The sequence below is a fragment of the Erinaceus europaeus genome, chromosome 15, assembly GCF_950295315.1.
Source record: "Erinaceus europaeus chromosome 15, mEriEur2.1, whole genome shotgun sequence".
Classification (NCBI taxonomy): Eukaryota; Metazoa; Chordata; class Mammalia; order Eulipotyphla; family Erinaceidae; genus Erinaceus; species Erinaceus europaeus.
This window is the reverse complement of record NC_080176.1, coordinates 11,445,522-11,461,822: the sequence shown is the minus strand read 5'-3', so window position 1 is coordinate 11,461,822 and position 16,301 is coordinate 11,445,522. Positions and strand designations below refer to the sequence as shown.

At 42.5% G+C, this 16,301-nt stretch overlaps 1 protein-coding gene and 1 long non-coding RNA gene across 5 annotated transcripts in view; one reads left to right on the top strand and one right to left on the bottom strand.

Moving 5' to 3' along the window:
- DNAH3 (dynein axonemal heavy chain 3) overlaps positions 1-16,301 on the bottom strand; it is a 175,842-nt gene that overhangs the window by 158,789 nt on the left and 752 nt on the right. For 3 of the 4 annotated variants that reach the window (XR_009544967.1, XM_060172848.1, XM_060172849.1), the window contains exons 2-6: positions 10,896-11,000; positions 9,897-10,119; positions 5,968-6,040; positions 4,565-4,736; positions 2,467-2,656 (exon numbers count right to left, since the gene is read on the bottom strand). Coding sequence is in view for 3 of the 4 variants with exons in the window: in XM_060172848.1 (XP_060028831.1) it covers positions 2,467-2,656; positions 4,565-4,736; positions 5,968-6,040; positions 9,897-10,119; positions 10,896-11,000 (763 nt within the window). In the remaining variant the exon portion in view is untranslated. Of the gene's footprint in view, positions 1-2,466; positions 2,657-4,564; positions 4,737-5,967; positions 6,041-9,896; positions 10,120-10,895; positions 11,001-13,496; positions 13,745-16,301 lie in introns of those variants that run through there. The other variant, XM_060172850.1, reaches the window with a different exon arrangement.
- On the top strand, positions 6,067-9,691 carry LOC132533086 (uncharacterized). The gene is made up of 3 exons (XR_009544969.1): positions 6,067-6,140; positions 9,151-9,205; positions 9,473-9,691. It is a non-coding gene; the product is annotated as an uncharacterized LOC132533086 (long non-coding RNA).

Here is a 16,301-nt window from a genome sequence, read left to right as displayed (position 1 = left end):
TACATGACCAAATTAATGGCCAAATATGTTACATATTTAAAATAATTTCACTAACAGCTTCCCTGAAGAAGTAATATTTGAAGGGGACAGGCAGTAGCACAGGTTAAGGCACACATAGTAAGAAGCACAAGGACAAGCACAAGGACCTCGGTTCGAGCTCCGGGCTCCCCCACTTGCAGTGAGGGTTGTTTGCAAGCGATGAAGCAGGTCTGCAGGTGTCTATCTTTCTCTCCCTCTCTCTCTCTTCCCCTCCTCTCTCAACTTCTCTCTATCCTATCCAACAACAACAACAAAAATGGAAAAGATGGCTGCCAGGAGCAGTCGATTTGTGGTGCAGGCACCGAAACCAGCGATAACCCTGGAGGCAAAAGAAGAAGAAAAAAAGTAATGTTTGAGCTGAGTTACAAAGAATTAGTAAGAATTTGCAGAAGATAAGAATGGAAAAGCAAGGGGGAAATGACATAATGGTTATACAAAAAAGACTTTCATGTCTAAGGCTGCAAAGTCCTAGGTTCAATCCCTTGTACCACCACAAATCAGTTGAGCAGTGCTCTGGAAAAAAAAAAAGTAAAAGTAAATAAAAAATTTTAATTTACAAAGGGAAGAACACTGCGAAAAGAGCAACCGCATGTGAAGAAGTGTAATTTTGTGACTTTTCTAGCATATACTCAAGAAGCTATATGTTATTCCGTGGTAAAAATATCAGGTATAAGGTATTGGAGAAGTTGGTTGAAGCAAGAATTCGAGGGAGTTTACATGTTTTATCATTATGACTTTGGTTCTACTCTATAGGAGATGCGGAGTCGTGATGCTGGCAGCCACTCATGCTCATTAAGGGAGAGTAACATAGCTCACGTGGGCGGCACCTGCTTTGCTGTATGTATGACGCAGATTCAAGGGCCCCGTACACCACTTGGGAGTATTACGGCACTGGGTGAAAGCTTGGTACTGATCTCTCCCTTCTCCTTCTCCTTCTCCTTCTCCTTCTCCTTCTCCTTCTCCTTCTCCTTCTCCTTCTCCTTCTCTTCCCCCTCCTCCTCCTCCTTCTTCCTCCTCCTTGCTGGGGCTCACATGGAGTGACTCCAGCCAGGAAGGTAAGTTTACCAATTCTCCCTCTCTGGTTCTAAGGGGCCCAGAGATCAGAAAGGAGACACCGGGGAGTATTTTGGTACAAACACTTGATTTATTCACGGGTGGCCTTGGGTATATATAGAAAAAAGAACATTTTTCAAATACGTCAGAAATTACAGGTTTCTTAAAGGTCAGCTTGCCCCTATGGTAGGGGGCTGGTATGACAAGAACTGATGCAGATACATAAAGGTCAAGATACTTAGTCTCCTGATGCAGGCATTTAATTACCCAAAGGCATTTGAGAGAAGAATAGGGGTTAAACCAGGTAAGGTGAGATAGAGAGAAGATAAACAAGGCTTGATGCACTGCGTGTGATAAGTTGGCATGGAGTGGTGGGGCCCCAGTAACAACAATAACAAAAAAGTTAATTAGCAAATAAAAAAATACTAGACCTGATATAGATAACTGCTGTCTACATAAAATTAGAAGATAGGGAACTAATACAACATTCTGATGCTTCTCATATGACTCACGGTCAGCGAACACTTCCCAAAGACCTAGTGTGCTTGAGCCATAGGGCCAAGTAGACAGAAGAGTGAGAATCAACAGTTTCTCGACCATTAAAGAATTAACAATTGTCTAATACATGAGCCAAGACTCAGGAGAAATACAATGACGATGCTGGGGGCTAAGGGATAGTAGAGAAAGAATGGCATGGGAGAAGTTTCAAAGCAGGCTGACTGAAAGTCGAGCCAAGCAGTGCTCTGAATGCAGGAGATGGGTGACTGCCAAAGGTTGCAGACAGAAAAATTCTTGAGGGGGTAGGTAGATCTTAGGCTAGATTAAAAGATCTGTGTAACTTGGCCACTCAGAGTTGTTGTTGTTGTTTTTAAATTTATATTTATTTTTTCCCTTTTGTTACCCTTGTTTTTTTTATTGTTGTTGTAGTTATTATTGTTGTTACTGATGTCATCGTTGTTAGGACAGAGAGACATGGAGAGAGAAGGGGAAGACAGAGAAGGGGAGAGAAAGACAGACATCTGTAGACCTGCTTCGTTGCCTGTCTCCTGCAGGTGGGGAGCCAGGGGCTCGAACTGGGATGCTTACACCGGTCCTTGCACTTCACGCTGCGTGTGCTTAATCCACTGCGCTACCGCCCGACTCCCAACCACTCAGAGTTTTATCCTGGGGAACCATCTGCATCACCTGGGGTCTTAGTTAGTTATGCAGAATCTCAGGTCCTTTGCTATGTGCTGTGTACTGAGTCAGAACTTGCATCATAACTAAACTCCCTGGGGTTATATGCTTGCATGGTAAAGTGTGGAAAATGCTGGTACAGATTTAAGTGACAGGGTGGGGCATGGTGAGAGAATGAAAAGTTAAATGAAGTTTTACCGATGCTTTTCATGATGCTTCTGTAATAGTCCTGTTCTTTCTCCTCTGTGAGGGCCGTTATCAGAGGTTCCAGAGGGGGACTTTTCAGTAGTGTGTAGGAAATCAGCTTCAAAATCCGAACCATCATGTCAGCTTCCTCCGCGGCAATCATCTCTTTGGGGATTCCATTGGTCAAATAGTAACAGTATCTCTTCCATCAACAAACCACCAGCAAAGAGATGATCAGGATTAGCTCACTCTGCCCATCTGCCCACATCTGTCAGATGCCATGTGAACCTTTTCACACAACTTCCAGTCCCCACACTTCATTTGCTACAAACATGTTTTCTGGGCCTGTCATTCTATACTTATTTCAATGAGACAGACGGCCAGTTTCCTCCAGGACTCTGAAGGATTCCACCAGAGACAGAAAGCTTTCAGTGGGGTAGAAGAAAAGATGTGTCAAATGCTGACAGATAGGAACAGTGGGATAAGTACAAAGTACTAAATAATAGTCATTGTTTACCTAAAATCCAGATGTAACTGTGTGTCTTATTTCTTTCAATTTGGCTTTGAGTTTTTAAAAATCTGACAAGAAGGATTGGAGAAACAGTCTACTTTACCATGCACATGACCCAGGTCTGGGCCTGGCCCCTACCACACTGGTGAGATTATGTCTGTCTGTCTGTCTCTCTGTCTCTCTGTCTCTCTCTCTCATGAATCAATCATCTATCAGTCTGAAAAAGTCAACCCAAAGCAGCAAATCCCTGATGACAATATATATGACAAACACAGCTACCACTATGCATGCAGATAACTTAAAAAAAAATTTCATTAGTGATTTAGTAGTGCTTTATAAGATTATAAGATGAGGGTATGATTCCACACCATTCCCACCACCACAGTTCTGTTTTCCCACCCCCCTACACCTATTACAACTTCCAGCGTTCTTTTTTTCCCCTCTTTCCTCTCAGATAAGAGAAATGGCACCCAACTTCCTCAGGCATTCTCCAGATTCTCTTCCCTTCTCAGTATTGGTATAAAAACAAAGGTTCCTGGTCACAAACATTCTGATCCTGGTAGAACTGGAGTTCAGAGTCCTCTGATCATTCCCCTTAACATTTTTCCCCTCTGGGAGTATAGACCAAAATTCTTTTTGGAGTGCAGAAGGAATAAGTTCTAGCTTCTCTGCTGGACATGGACATTGACCAGTCAATCCATATCCCCAGCCTGTTTCTATCTTGGCCTCGTTGGGTAGGGCTCTAGAGAGTTGGGGTTCCAAGCAATGTTTGCGGTCTATACTCTTCCTACTGAGCTCTGGATTATCGTGGTACCAGGGCTGAACCTGGGACATCCACGGTTCATTACTGATTTCTTAGACTTATTCGGAGTACTTGTATTTATGTGTGCACATCCTCTCTCTCCCTCTCCCCCCCCCCCACACACACACATACAACACACACTCTGCACAGACTGAAATTGGGTATTTGAAAAACATTACCCAGGTAAATGTGGAAATAATACCTTCATGACAACAACTATGTAAATTACATTCCCTCAATAAGGTGATATTACAAATGAAAAAAATAAAAGGTTCCAGGTGGATCTGCTTTCTTTCCTGTCCCAGTTTAGTATCACTGAGGTCACTGAGGGAGACAACACAGTGGTTATGTAAAAAAGACTCTCGAGCCTGAGGCTCTGAGGTTCCAGGTTTAATCTCTGGCACCACCATAGGCCAGAACTGAGCAGTGGCCTGGTTAAAAAAAAAAAAGGAGGATAAAACTGAGATACCAAGAGTAATGCTTAGCGAATCTGAGAGAAAGAAAACAGTAAGAACCTACCTCTACAGGTTGGGAGTATGGATTGACCTGTCAACGCCCATGTTCAGTGGAGAAAAAATTACAGAAGCCATACCTTCCACCTTCTGCATCCCACAGTGGCCTTGGGCCCATACTCCCAGAAAGTAAAATAATAGGAAAGCTATCAAGGGAGGGGGTGGGATACAGAGTGGTGGGATACCAGTGGTGGGAATTGTGTGGAGTTGCACTCCTCTTATCCTATGGTTTTGTCAGTGTTTCCTTTTTATAAACAAAATTAAAAATTAAAAAAAAGAACCTACCTCTAAATCTATTGAAGATGGTTTGCTTTCTTTACTTTCTATTTCCTTCTCCTGTTGTAGCATCACATTAATTTGTTCTTCTGGACTCATTGGTCTGCTTCTTGGAAGTTCTGAGGTCATCACCTCTACCTTCTTTATGAAGGAGGAGGTCATCTTATGGAGTAATTTAGTCCTGAAAAGCAGACATTAGCTTAGCACTGGGTTCTGTGCTGTGGTTTGTAGTGTCAGGCATACTTTCCGCAATGAAATGTGTCATTCTGCAACAGAAACCCTTCCTGGTGTCATCTAATGTCATGTCAGAGCTGATGAAGATCAGTGGTGACTTCATGAAACATCTTACAGATGTGTCAGCAATGGTTTTGCTCAGTGGGTAATATATTTATTCATCTATTTTTTTTTTCAGCACTGTAGTCTCTCACATGTGGGATTCCACCAATGTGAGGTCAACTTTTGTCAGTCTTTCCATTTGAACGAAATAGAGAGAGACAGACTAAAACGGAGAGGTGTCATAGTGCTCTGCCATACATGTAGCTTCCCTTGAACCATCCATGTTATGCCAGGCTCAAACCCAGGGCTTTCTACATGATAAGCGCTCCAAATTATATTCCTCCATGAGGATCATTTCTGGAACCATCCGTTCCACCCCGGTTTCATGGCTGCCAGTTCTTAGCAACATCGCCCCGCCAGATATTCGTCGGGATGCGGCATCATCTAAGTTCATTTCCCACGTCTACGCTCAACCGGACCTGCCAATATACGCAGATATCTTCGCCCACCCTGTCCAACACTTGACGTCTCGTCACCCAATCTGGTCCCCTACGCCTACACTGAACTTCTCTGTTCCAGACTCTTGGAAACAGAGTTGGCAGTCAGCCGAGGTAAAGAACAAACACCTCATCACAGACCCCTGCAAGCGTCAACCCGGCTTTGACCTAGCACGTTATGATTGGGCCCTCCTCAATCGCTATTGAACAGGCCATGGCCGGTGCGCCGCTATGTTCCATCGCTGGGGAGCCAGAGACGACCCAAACTGCCCCTGAGGCTACAGACAGACTATGACCCACATAGTCAACGACTGTCACCTCTCCAGATTCAAAGGAGGTCTCGAAACTTGACATCAGGCTCAACCTGACGCTGTTGACTGGCTACGGAAGAAGGGCAAATGCTAGAAGAAGAAGAAGTGCTCTACTGGGTGAAGTATTTTCAAGCCACTAATTTATTTTCATTAAGAGTCTAAAAATCTCTTTTTGGATTGTGGACACTGGTTGAAAACCACATAAAGTTAACTGGTTGCCCATCAATGCTGTGAAGTCAAGAAGCAGAGTGAGGATTCAATGAGGTCACAGTCTCAGTCAGATCAGCCTGACATCCTACAAAATTTTGCACTCACACTGATACTTTACCCAGAGGAATCCTGTTTGTCTTTGTAGGAAAGCTTCATTTTCTTCTTACTAGGTTCTGATGAGCTTTTATTTGCTGGAACAATGGAAAAGAAAGACATCAGTGATGGGTAATGGTCTTGGACCATCCTCTGTCGAAGGACGTGACTCTGAGGGCAGTAGAGTAACACGCTAAGGTAAGTGGACTCTATGGAGAGCTGAGGTGGGAGATGTGGGCTCTGGTCCCACCTGAACCCCTAATTACCTGTGTAATCCTGGAAAAGTGATTTTATCATCCCAGGCAACTGCTCCCCTACTTTTTCACACATTTGAGAAGTATAAATAACTGCTTATTCAATTCACTCCTGAATTGTGTATGCTTTATTTTCTGTGTTATTGTTTAATATTTTGTTGTATTATTATTTAATATTTTTCTTTAAGTAGACTCAGACTTTAAACTTATCTGTTTTAAAGGGAATATCATGTAATGATCATATATAGAAAACAGCAGTTATTATTTGCAACAAATGGAAGGTGACTATAAGTGAATTCACTCAGTGATGTAAAACTATGTTATTAGATCTTAATTACATAGAGTTACTTGCTAAAGTGTCTAGCCTAAAGACATTAACATGTTGTAGGGAAATGTTTAAGATATACAAATGTTAAGTTGATTCTTCAAGGAGCTAGGGCTACTCAAGATGTATCTTGATTTTAATATCTTGAGCTCTTCAACCTATTCCAAATACATAAATGAGAGAAAAACTATTCTTTAAATGCTTGATCTGGGCACCAAGGCAGATAATCATTGAATTGCAAAGGTCAAAGATAAATAAATAATTTTGAAAGCCGCTAAGATAAGCAGAGTTTTTCTAAGATTATCTATTAGCTGACTTCTCAACTGAAATTAAAGGCTGGAGATGACTGGCAGGATATATTCAAAGCTTTGAGTAGAACATGGATCTCCCCAAGAGTACTCTATTCTGCTAGGTCATCAATCAACCCTGAAAGAGTGGAGAAGAGCTATTTAGATGAAGGGCAGCTAGAGGAATTCATTACTATAGAACCAGCCCTACAAAACATACTCAGGAAACATATAAAATGAAAATAGAAAGTGACTTCACTCACAAGGAGTAAACAAACAAAACAAGGCTACAAAATGGGGAGGTGAGGAACCTGGGTTCAAGGCCCTGGTCTCCACCTGCAAGGTGGAAGCTTCAAAGTGGTGATGCAGTGTTGCAAGTGTCTCTCTCTTCCTCTTCCTCTCTATCCCCTCTTTTCTCTCAATTTCTCTCTGATCTATCAAATTAAGAAAACTGGGCTACAGAAGTGAAAAATGTGAAAATGAAAATATTTTTTAAATTTATTTATTAATGAGAGAGAAGGTGTATGGGGGGCAAACCAGAGCACCACTTTGAGACGTGAGATGTTGGGGATCAAGCTTGAGAACTCATGCTTGAGAGTCCAACACTTTATGCACTGCACCACCTCCCAGGTTACCGGAAAAGAAGCTTTCATTAAAACCCAAATACACTCATAGATATGATAAATTCAAGAGTGACTAGAGTCGAGAAAGTTAGTGAACTGGAAAATATATTTGAAGAATTCATCTAAACACATCACATATAATATAAAATATAAGTTCAAAAGAGAGGGTCAATCGAAAGGCTCCAACATATATGTAACAATAATTACTAAACGTCGTTAGATACCAGAGAAACAGATCAATTGCCACAGGGGTAGGAGTGCTTGCGTTGTCAGGTTTATGATCCAGGTCCAAGACTCAACACCACAACGAAGATGCTATAGAAATAGAGGAAGCTGGAGGTCAGTCGGTAGTGCAGCAGGTTAAGCGCACATGGCACGAAGCGCAAGGACTGGCGTAAGGATCCCAGTTCGAGCCCCTAGCTCCCCACCTGCAGGGGAGTCGCTTCACAGGCAGTGAAGCAGGTCTGCAGGTGTCTTTCTCTCCCCCTCTCTGTCTTCCCCTCCTCTCTCCATTTCTCTCTGTCCTATCCAACAATGAATGGCATCAACAACAACAATAATAACCACGACAAGGCTACAAGGGCAACAAAAGGAGGGGGGAGAGAAACAGTGGAAGCTGCTATACTATTGAACCTCCCTCTCTCTCTTTATGTCTCTATCTGAATGAAAAAGGAGGCCCAGAGAAGTGAAATCATACATGTGCAAGGCCCTAATATAAACACACACACATACACACTACCTTTAAACAAATATGTATGGATTTTCTGAGATTAAATAAATTAATGCAGATAAAGTACTGGGGCTTGTAGCCTTCTAGGTAGCCCCCAAAGAGCCCCACCCATGCCTTTTAATCCACTTAAATGACTACCTTTTAAAAATATTTATTGACATTTACTTATTTATTAATGAAAGAAGAACACCAGAACATCCCTCTGGCACAAGGGATACCAGAAATCGAACCTGGAACCTCATGCTTGCAAGTCCAGCACTATACACTGTGACACCTCCCAGATCTCTCTCATGACTCACTTTAACAAAAAATAAGATATGGCAAAAAGTGACAGATGGTCATTTTCAAAATTAAATTCCAAACCGATTGCAGTCTCTCTCTCTTTCTCTCGCTGGCTTGCTTCATTCCCTTGGCGCCCTGGAGTCATGTCATGAGTCACTCTGTAGAGAAACCTCTCTGGCAAGAAACAGGTATCCATGATCAATGGGAAAGGAGGGGCTTGAGGTCATGAATGAGGTTGGAAGAGGATGTTCCCCTAGTAGACATTGTGACTGTAGCTTTGGCTGACACATTGCAGTTTTCTAGCACTCCAAGATAGACCCACATGGCCAGATTCCTAACCCACTATGTTTCAGGGGGTTAATTTTTCCTACAACAATCAAAAAATACAAGTACACAGACTAGTACTTGACATATGGTAATGTAAAAGGAATGTTAAATGTAATGTTAGCAGTTACATCCACTGCCATTTTATAAACGAGGAGGATGAGGTTCTGTGAAGTTACACAAAGTTAGCTACAGCAAGAAGAGTAGTCAAGGCTAGAACCCAGGGTTAGAAATCTGACTCGCTATATTTACCCCAGTCATGAAACCTTAGGGTGGGGCGCACTTTCCTGCACGCTTCTCTCAATTCATACCAAATAATAATGCATCCACCGATCCCAACCTAATCAATGCAACAAGTACCACCTCAGCATGCTTCACTTCAGACTGTGTCCAGAGACTTCAGGTGTGGAATGACAACCCTTCAGCTTCGTTACTCGGGTGAGACCTTTCCTTTCATAGTATTCTCTAATTCCATTCCAGGCAGTTCACTTCCTAACAAAGTCCCAAAACCTAGATATAGACCAGGTCCCATGAGAGCATATGTTTACACGTATCCATAAACTAGGGCAAAATATATACCTAAAAGCAAAACTACACAATAGTCTGCAGTGAGTACCCCCCAACACTTCATCTGCACTATTCCAGCCTTTAGATACATGATTGTTCAACAATTTGTTTGGCTTTGTATGTTAACTCTCTTTTCAGCCACCAGGTTCCAGATGCCAGCAAGATGCCAATCAGATTTCCCTGGACAGAAAACCCCACCAATGTGTCCTGGAGCTCCACTTCCCCAGAGACTCACCCTACTAGGGAAAGAGAGAGATAGACTGGGAGTCTGGATCAACCTGTCAATGCCCATGTTCAGCAGGGAAGCAATTACAGAAGCCAAACCTTCCACCTTCTGCATCCCACAATGACCCTGGGTCCATACTCGCAGAGGGTTAAAGAACAGGAAAGCTACAGGAGAGGGGATGGGATACGGAGATCTGGTGGTGGGAATTGTGTGGAGTTGTACCCCTCTTATCCTGTGGTTTTGTTAATGCCTCCTTTTTAAATTAAAAAAAAAAGAAGCAAGAAACCTGACTCGAAGGCCCCACTCCAAGCTGGTATGCCCCACAGACATAAATACCTAATGACTGCTCCTGACCAGTCTTTTCCCGGGGGACATTGATGGTGACTGCCTGGTAGACCTTCTGTAGGTCCTTCAGCTTCAGGTTCTGGGCCTTCAGGGAGTAGTTATTGCCAATGGAGTCACTGGGGCCCCGATGATGTTGCTGTTCTTTGAAAGGTGCTGCCAGGGTCCAGGATGTGCGCTGCATCAGCGGGGGATAGATGCTGTGTAACATGACGGTCTACCAGGGAAGAAGAGTGGAGTGAGGGAAGGCGCAGGTCTTTCCTGCAGAAACCAGACCGCTCTCACACTAAGACTTGCAGAGGGGGCCGGGTGGTGGTGCACCTGGTTGAGCGCACATGTTACAATGCTCAAGGACCCAGGTTCAAGCCCCCAGTCCCCACCTGCAGGGGGAAAGCTTCACAAGCAGTGAAGCAGGTCTGCAGGTGTCTGTCCCTCTTTCTCTCTTCCCCTCTATCTCCCTTACCCTCTCTATTTCTGGCTGTCTCTATCCAATTAATAAAGATAATTTTAAAAATTCCTTGAATTAAAAAAAAAGACTTTCAGAGGCACATGTTCCTTCTGCTGAGTCCCCAGAGTTTGCATACTCAGTGCCAATACCACCTGGACGGAGTCTAGTTGTACTCTCTGAAAACTGTGAGCATCATTTGTGATGTTGAGGATAATAAGCAGGCTTCCCATCAATGATAAGTTTGTGGGTTTGAGATAACTCACATGTACTGCCTTTATTCCCTATGGACATGGGTCTAAGGTCAAAATAATTATCCCTTTAAAACCTGAAATGCAGAAGTATAGAGAGAGCCTCCATTATACCCCAGCAGAGGGAGATGGCCAAACGCTGGTCCACTTTTGTGTTACAGCACAGATCTTTCTTCCATATTGTTGTATCCTCTTCCAGTGGCAGAAATGACCAAAGACTAATCCCATTTGTCAAGTCTGTCTGTGTAACCACCAAGTGGTATCAGCAGAAGAGTAGTAGGAGCTGGGTAAACATACCTGATAGAGTTCAGAGGGCTGTTCATTAGCAGAAGCAGGCAGAGGGGGCAGCTCTGGCTGTGCCTGGCACTGGCTCATGTGATGTATTGAGTCAGTTGGGTCTATCTGTGGGAAATAGTGTCACTGTCAGTCTCCAGGCATTAGCAAAGATTTATTTGTTTGTTTATTTATTTATATATTCCCTTTTGTTGCCCTTGTCCTTGTATTGTTGTAGTCGTTGTTGGATAGGACAGAGAGAAATGGAGAGAGGAGGGGAAGACAGAGGGGGAGAGAAAGACAGACACCTGCAGACCTGCTTCACCACTCGTGAAGTGAACCCCCCCGCAGGTGGGGAGCCGGGGGCTCGAACCAGGATCCTTATGCCGGTCAGTTCGCTTTGTGCCACATGTGCTTAACCTGCTAAGCTACTGCCGGACTCCCATTAGCAAAGATTTCTAAGCCACTAGGAGCAAAGACGTTCTCTGGAGACATTTTAGGTATAGTTCTTCCCATAAGATTCCTTTGTCACCCCTACCAAAAGTGTAAGATTCATTTTTTTTTTAACCATCAAACCTATTTCTCCTGCAGTGTCTCCTCCTTGATTTCTCTCTATAAGTAAATTCATACCCACCCCTGGAAAAGAGCCCAAATTCTGAGGGCAATTCAGCTATCCTACCCTGAGTGGTGATGAAAGATCTGTAAAAGATCTGTAAAAATCTGTAAAAATGGACTTTTATTACATAAATGTGAAATTCCACATCAAAATTTGCCCATGCTCATTTATCCAAAAGACATGAAAACACTAATTTGAAAGGACATATGCAGCCCCCCCCCATGTTCACAGCTGCATTATTCACAATAACCAAAATATGGAAGCAATCTAAATGCCCATTGACAGATGACCAATTAAAGAAGTTATGGAACAGGGGACAGGTGGTGATGCACCTGGTTGAGCACATATGCTGCAATCCACAGGACCTGGGTTCAAGCTCCCCGGCCCCCACCTGCAGGTAGTGAAGCAGTGCTGCTGGTGTCTATTTGTCTCTCTCTCTATGCCCTAAGTCAATCTATCACTGATGACTCTTATAAAACAGTCACACTCACAGTAGCATTTGGCATTATTCTAAATTTTCCTGCACCAAAATTTAGGAGATTCATTATGTGTTGGGCACTTATAAGGTTTCTTTTATAACCCATATTTTAACTGAAGAAACTAATGCTTGTATAGGATAGGCAATCAGTTACAGAGAGGTATGTTATATGTTTATTTTATTGATATTTGTCATTGAGTTATCTATCATTGAGGCTTGGTGCTTGCATGACTCCCTAATTCCTGGCAGCCAGGAGTGAGAGACAAAAGGGAGAGAGAGATTTATAGCTTTGCTCCACTTCCAATGTGTTGGTCATTATGCCAAGTCCCCTGCATTGCTTGAGGCTGTGGTCTATTTACATAATCATTGTTTTGTCTGAGACCTGCCCTGCCTGCAGGGTATTGGTTTTATCCCCACTGGTTAGAACCTTCGCAACAGCTGCTATGGAAGCTTGCTACCTTCCCACTCTTTTCTTTTCTCCACCCCCTCTCCTAGCCATTTAGCCGTTTCCTTTTCCGACCTGCCACTTCTGTTTCAAAAGATATAAAGGCGTTGTCTCTGATCAATAAAGGCATTGCATTGTGTTCCTGCTCAACCATGAGTTCCTCGTCTCTCTCTCTCTCTCTCTCTCTCTCTCTCTCTCTCTCTCTCTCCGGCGACACTAGCCCAGTTTCTCCCCTTCAGGTAGGGGCTGGGTACTTGAACGCAGGTCCTCACACATGGTAACATGTGTGATCTACCGAGTGAGCCACTGCCTGGCCTCTAGAGATGTACAACGATAAAAAACAAGGGCAACAAAAAAGGGAATATATATATATATTCCCTTTTTTGTTGCCCTTATTTTTTATTGTTGTAGTTATTGATGTCTTCGCTGTTGGATAGGACAGAGAGAAATGGAGAGAGGAGGGGAAAGAAGACAGAGGGGGGAGAGAAAGATAGATACCTGCAGACCTGCTTCACCACCTGTGAAGCGACTCTCCTGCAGGTGGGGAGCTGGGGGCTCAAACTGGGATTAGAGAGGTGTTTTTAAATTCTCATCACTCTATAGTCCATCACTCTGAAAATATGAGTTATCACTTACATGGCAAAATTGTATTTGGAAGATGTCAATTGTAAAAATATGTAAACTCATAAACAAAGATGCATATTGAGTCTGGAATCTGTTAAAGCAGTATAGATTCACTGATATAATGGTCTAATTCAGTGGTTTAAAAAATAACTGTGATACACCAGACCCATCAGTAAAACTTTATAAAACAGAGGATTTCTTGTGCTCTACCTTAAAGATGGTGAGTACAAGACCCACTGACCCTGCTGGTTTCAGGTCAGAGAACTTACCTTGTTAGTTTAAATTAATTTCTCTCTCTATTCTTAAGCCCAATCTTAAACATCTAGGAATTGGCCAATCATTTCCTACAGTTCCCCTTTTTAGCATCTTAAATTGATACCAGGTCTGCACTAAGGAAATGAACAAAGAAACAAAAACAAGCATCAACTTGAAAGGAACATTCTGTCTACACAAATACTATACCATGCAAAGCAGATCTGGGCATCAGTGCTTTCAGAGATATGAAGTCATTCATGATTTTCTTCGGGATCCCAGACGTAAAACATACAGTGATTGATAAGTTAGGGGATGTCTGTATTTCATCTTTGCAAGTAAGAAGATTTTATAGTCCATGGGGATCTTTCCCTTGGCCTAACTTTTTAAATCTGCTTCAAATAAAAATTCTCCATTAAAAAGAGCAACAAGTTTTAAATACCACAAACTCCAGACATCTTGGATAAATTAGAAAAGAAGGGAAAAGTAGTTAAAGCAAAACACCTGGGCCCTTCACTGTCTAGGAGGATGCTAACATTATTCCGGCATTTTAGCATTTCTGTTTCTGCTCACGGTGGGGCAAATCTGATTTCATCCCTGACATGATCTGGGAAGCTACTCTTCCTTCCAGAAGAAGTGAACTACAGTGCTAGTGGACTCCACTCCAATGTCAATCCATGATGCACAGGAAGCTCATCCCACACCCTGGCTTCAGAGTATGGGAGGTGACACATGTCTGGACAATCAGAATACAGCATCCTCCTAGGCACAGTGATTGGTTGAGTGATAGGCAGGAGACCCAAACTGAGCTGGCTTGCTAGAGCTATTGAAAAAGAAACACTCTCAACAGTCACGTTTTCCTTATGCAGGAAATCATCTTCCTTAGAATAAGGACAAGGGCTGATGAGACAGCATAATGGTTCTGCAAAAGACTTTCATGCTTGAGGCTCTGAGGTCCTAGGTTCAATCCCCAGCATCTCCATAAGCCAGAACTGAGCAGTACTCTGGTCTCTCTCTCTCTCTCTCTCTCTCTCTCTCTCTCTCTCTCATTAAAATAAAATATTACAACAAAATAAAGCCAACACAGAAGAAAGCAGAACCGCAAGAAGGGCACAGAGACTCCCAAAAGACATCAGCTGAACCCCTGAAGCCACCATGCAATTCTGTTACTTAAGCCCACAGACTCCCTTTTTGGTTGAGTTGGAGTGAATTATACTTGTGTCCTTCCATGCTGAGAGATTATCATCCAGGGGATAGAAACAGAGGCAGTGGAGTCATCATACAAAGAGAGAACCCTTTCTGGGCTTAACAAAGAAGACAAAGCAATATTTTGCACAGAAACAAGCCAGCACTAAGCATTTTTGCAGAAAACAATAAAGAAGCAGAACCTCTAAAGAACAAATTAAATTTTGAGTTAGTTCACAGACTAAGACTTATACACACAGAGCCATAAATACCCTCATAGCAGAAGACATCTCACTCCATGAGACAGGAACACAAGGTCAGCAGAGTTCTCTTGACTATACCTAAGAATTCTTTGGGATACCTCCAAGGGGAAAGATATAACGATTTTAGTAAGAACCACTTAGTTCTGCAAAATGGTTTGTTAAAAACAGAAATATTTAAGTCCTGGAGGAACAAATCTGTTCCCACAGTTCAGGTCCAGCAGGAGGTGGAGGTGATTAATACTTGTGTTCTCTCAGGGGGAATTCTCAGGGGAATTACAAGGGCATTTTCAATTTTAGTGGGGGGTGGGTGTGGGCTTAGTTTTTTATTTTATTCTTCTTATTTTTTTTTACATATTTACTTTGACTTCATGAAGTTTCAATTTAAAGTATCATTCAGCTCATTTCCATGTATGGAAATGCACTTTGGTTTTCACATTAAGACGTGTGTTGGCACTGAGATTGGGTCAAACTCTTATTGATACCTTCAGCCACTTGATTTATCACACATGAGATGTGTGTGCACTCTTCCTGGGAGATGTTCCCAAATACCAACTTGATGGCCTACTGTAACAGAATCATTCAAGTCTTAATTTAAAATGTAGATTCAAAAGTGCCATTCCAAACCTCCCAGATAAGAATTTTTCAAAGTGTGGTAGAGGTAGCATTATTATTATTATTATTACTATTATTTTTATTACTTCCAGGGTTATCACTTGGTGCCAGCACTATGAATCCACTGGTTCCTGGCAGCCATTTTTTTCTATTTTGTTTGATAGGACAGAGAGAAATTGAGAGAGGAGAGGAAGATAGAGAGGGAGAGAGAAAGACACCTGCAGACCTACTTCAGAGCTTCCCCCCTCCAAGTGGGGAGTGGGGTCTCGAACCCGGATCCTTGCACAGGTCCTTGAACTTGGTACTATGTGTGCTTAACCGGGTACACTACCGCCCGGCCCCAATCTCTAACTTATTAAGACATTCTCCAAGATATTCTAATATGCAGCCAGTCTTTGGAACTACCAGATGAAATGTATGATCTAATGGTCTTGGAAGGGAAAGGAATAAAAGATGTTTATAAATGTTCACTATAAAACTTAAGACTATCCAAAAACATGATTCAGGGCGGAGGGTAGATAGCATAATGGTTATGCAAACTGACTCTCATGCCTGAGGCTCCAAAGTCCCAGGTTCAATCCCCCGCACCACCATAAGCCAGAGCTGAACAGTGCTCTGGTTAAAAAATAAAAACAAAATAAAACAAACAAACAAAAACATGATTCAGCAAAAATCACTATTTTAAAGGACAGAATATTAAAATGTAGTTAACTGATCTTCTCAGTCAAGGTGAAGATTACATGTTGAAAATACAGATAAGAAAAAAATACACACCTTAAAATTCACCCCTACTAAGAAGGCAGGACCACAGAAAAACTGGGCAAAAAAAAAAAAAAGAGAGAGAGAGAGAAAAATAGATATAGAAATAATAGTCAACCCATATCTGTGACCTTGGGAGAACCACTAGTTTCTAATGGAGGGAATGGGGACACAGAACCCTGGTGGTAGGAACGGT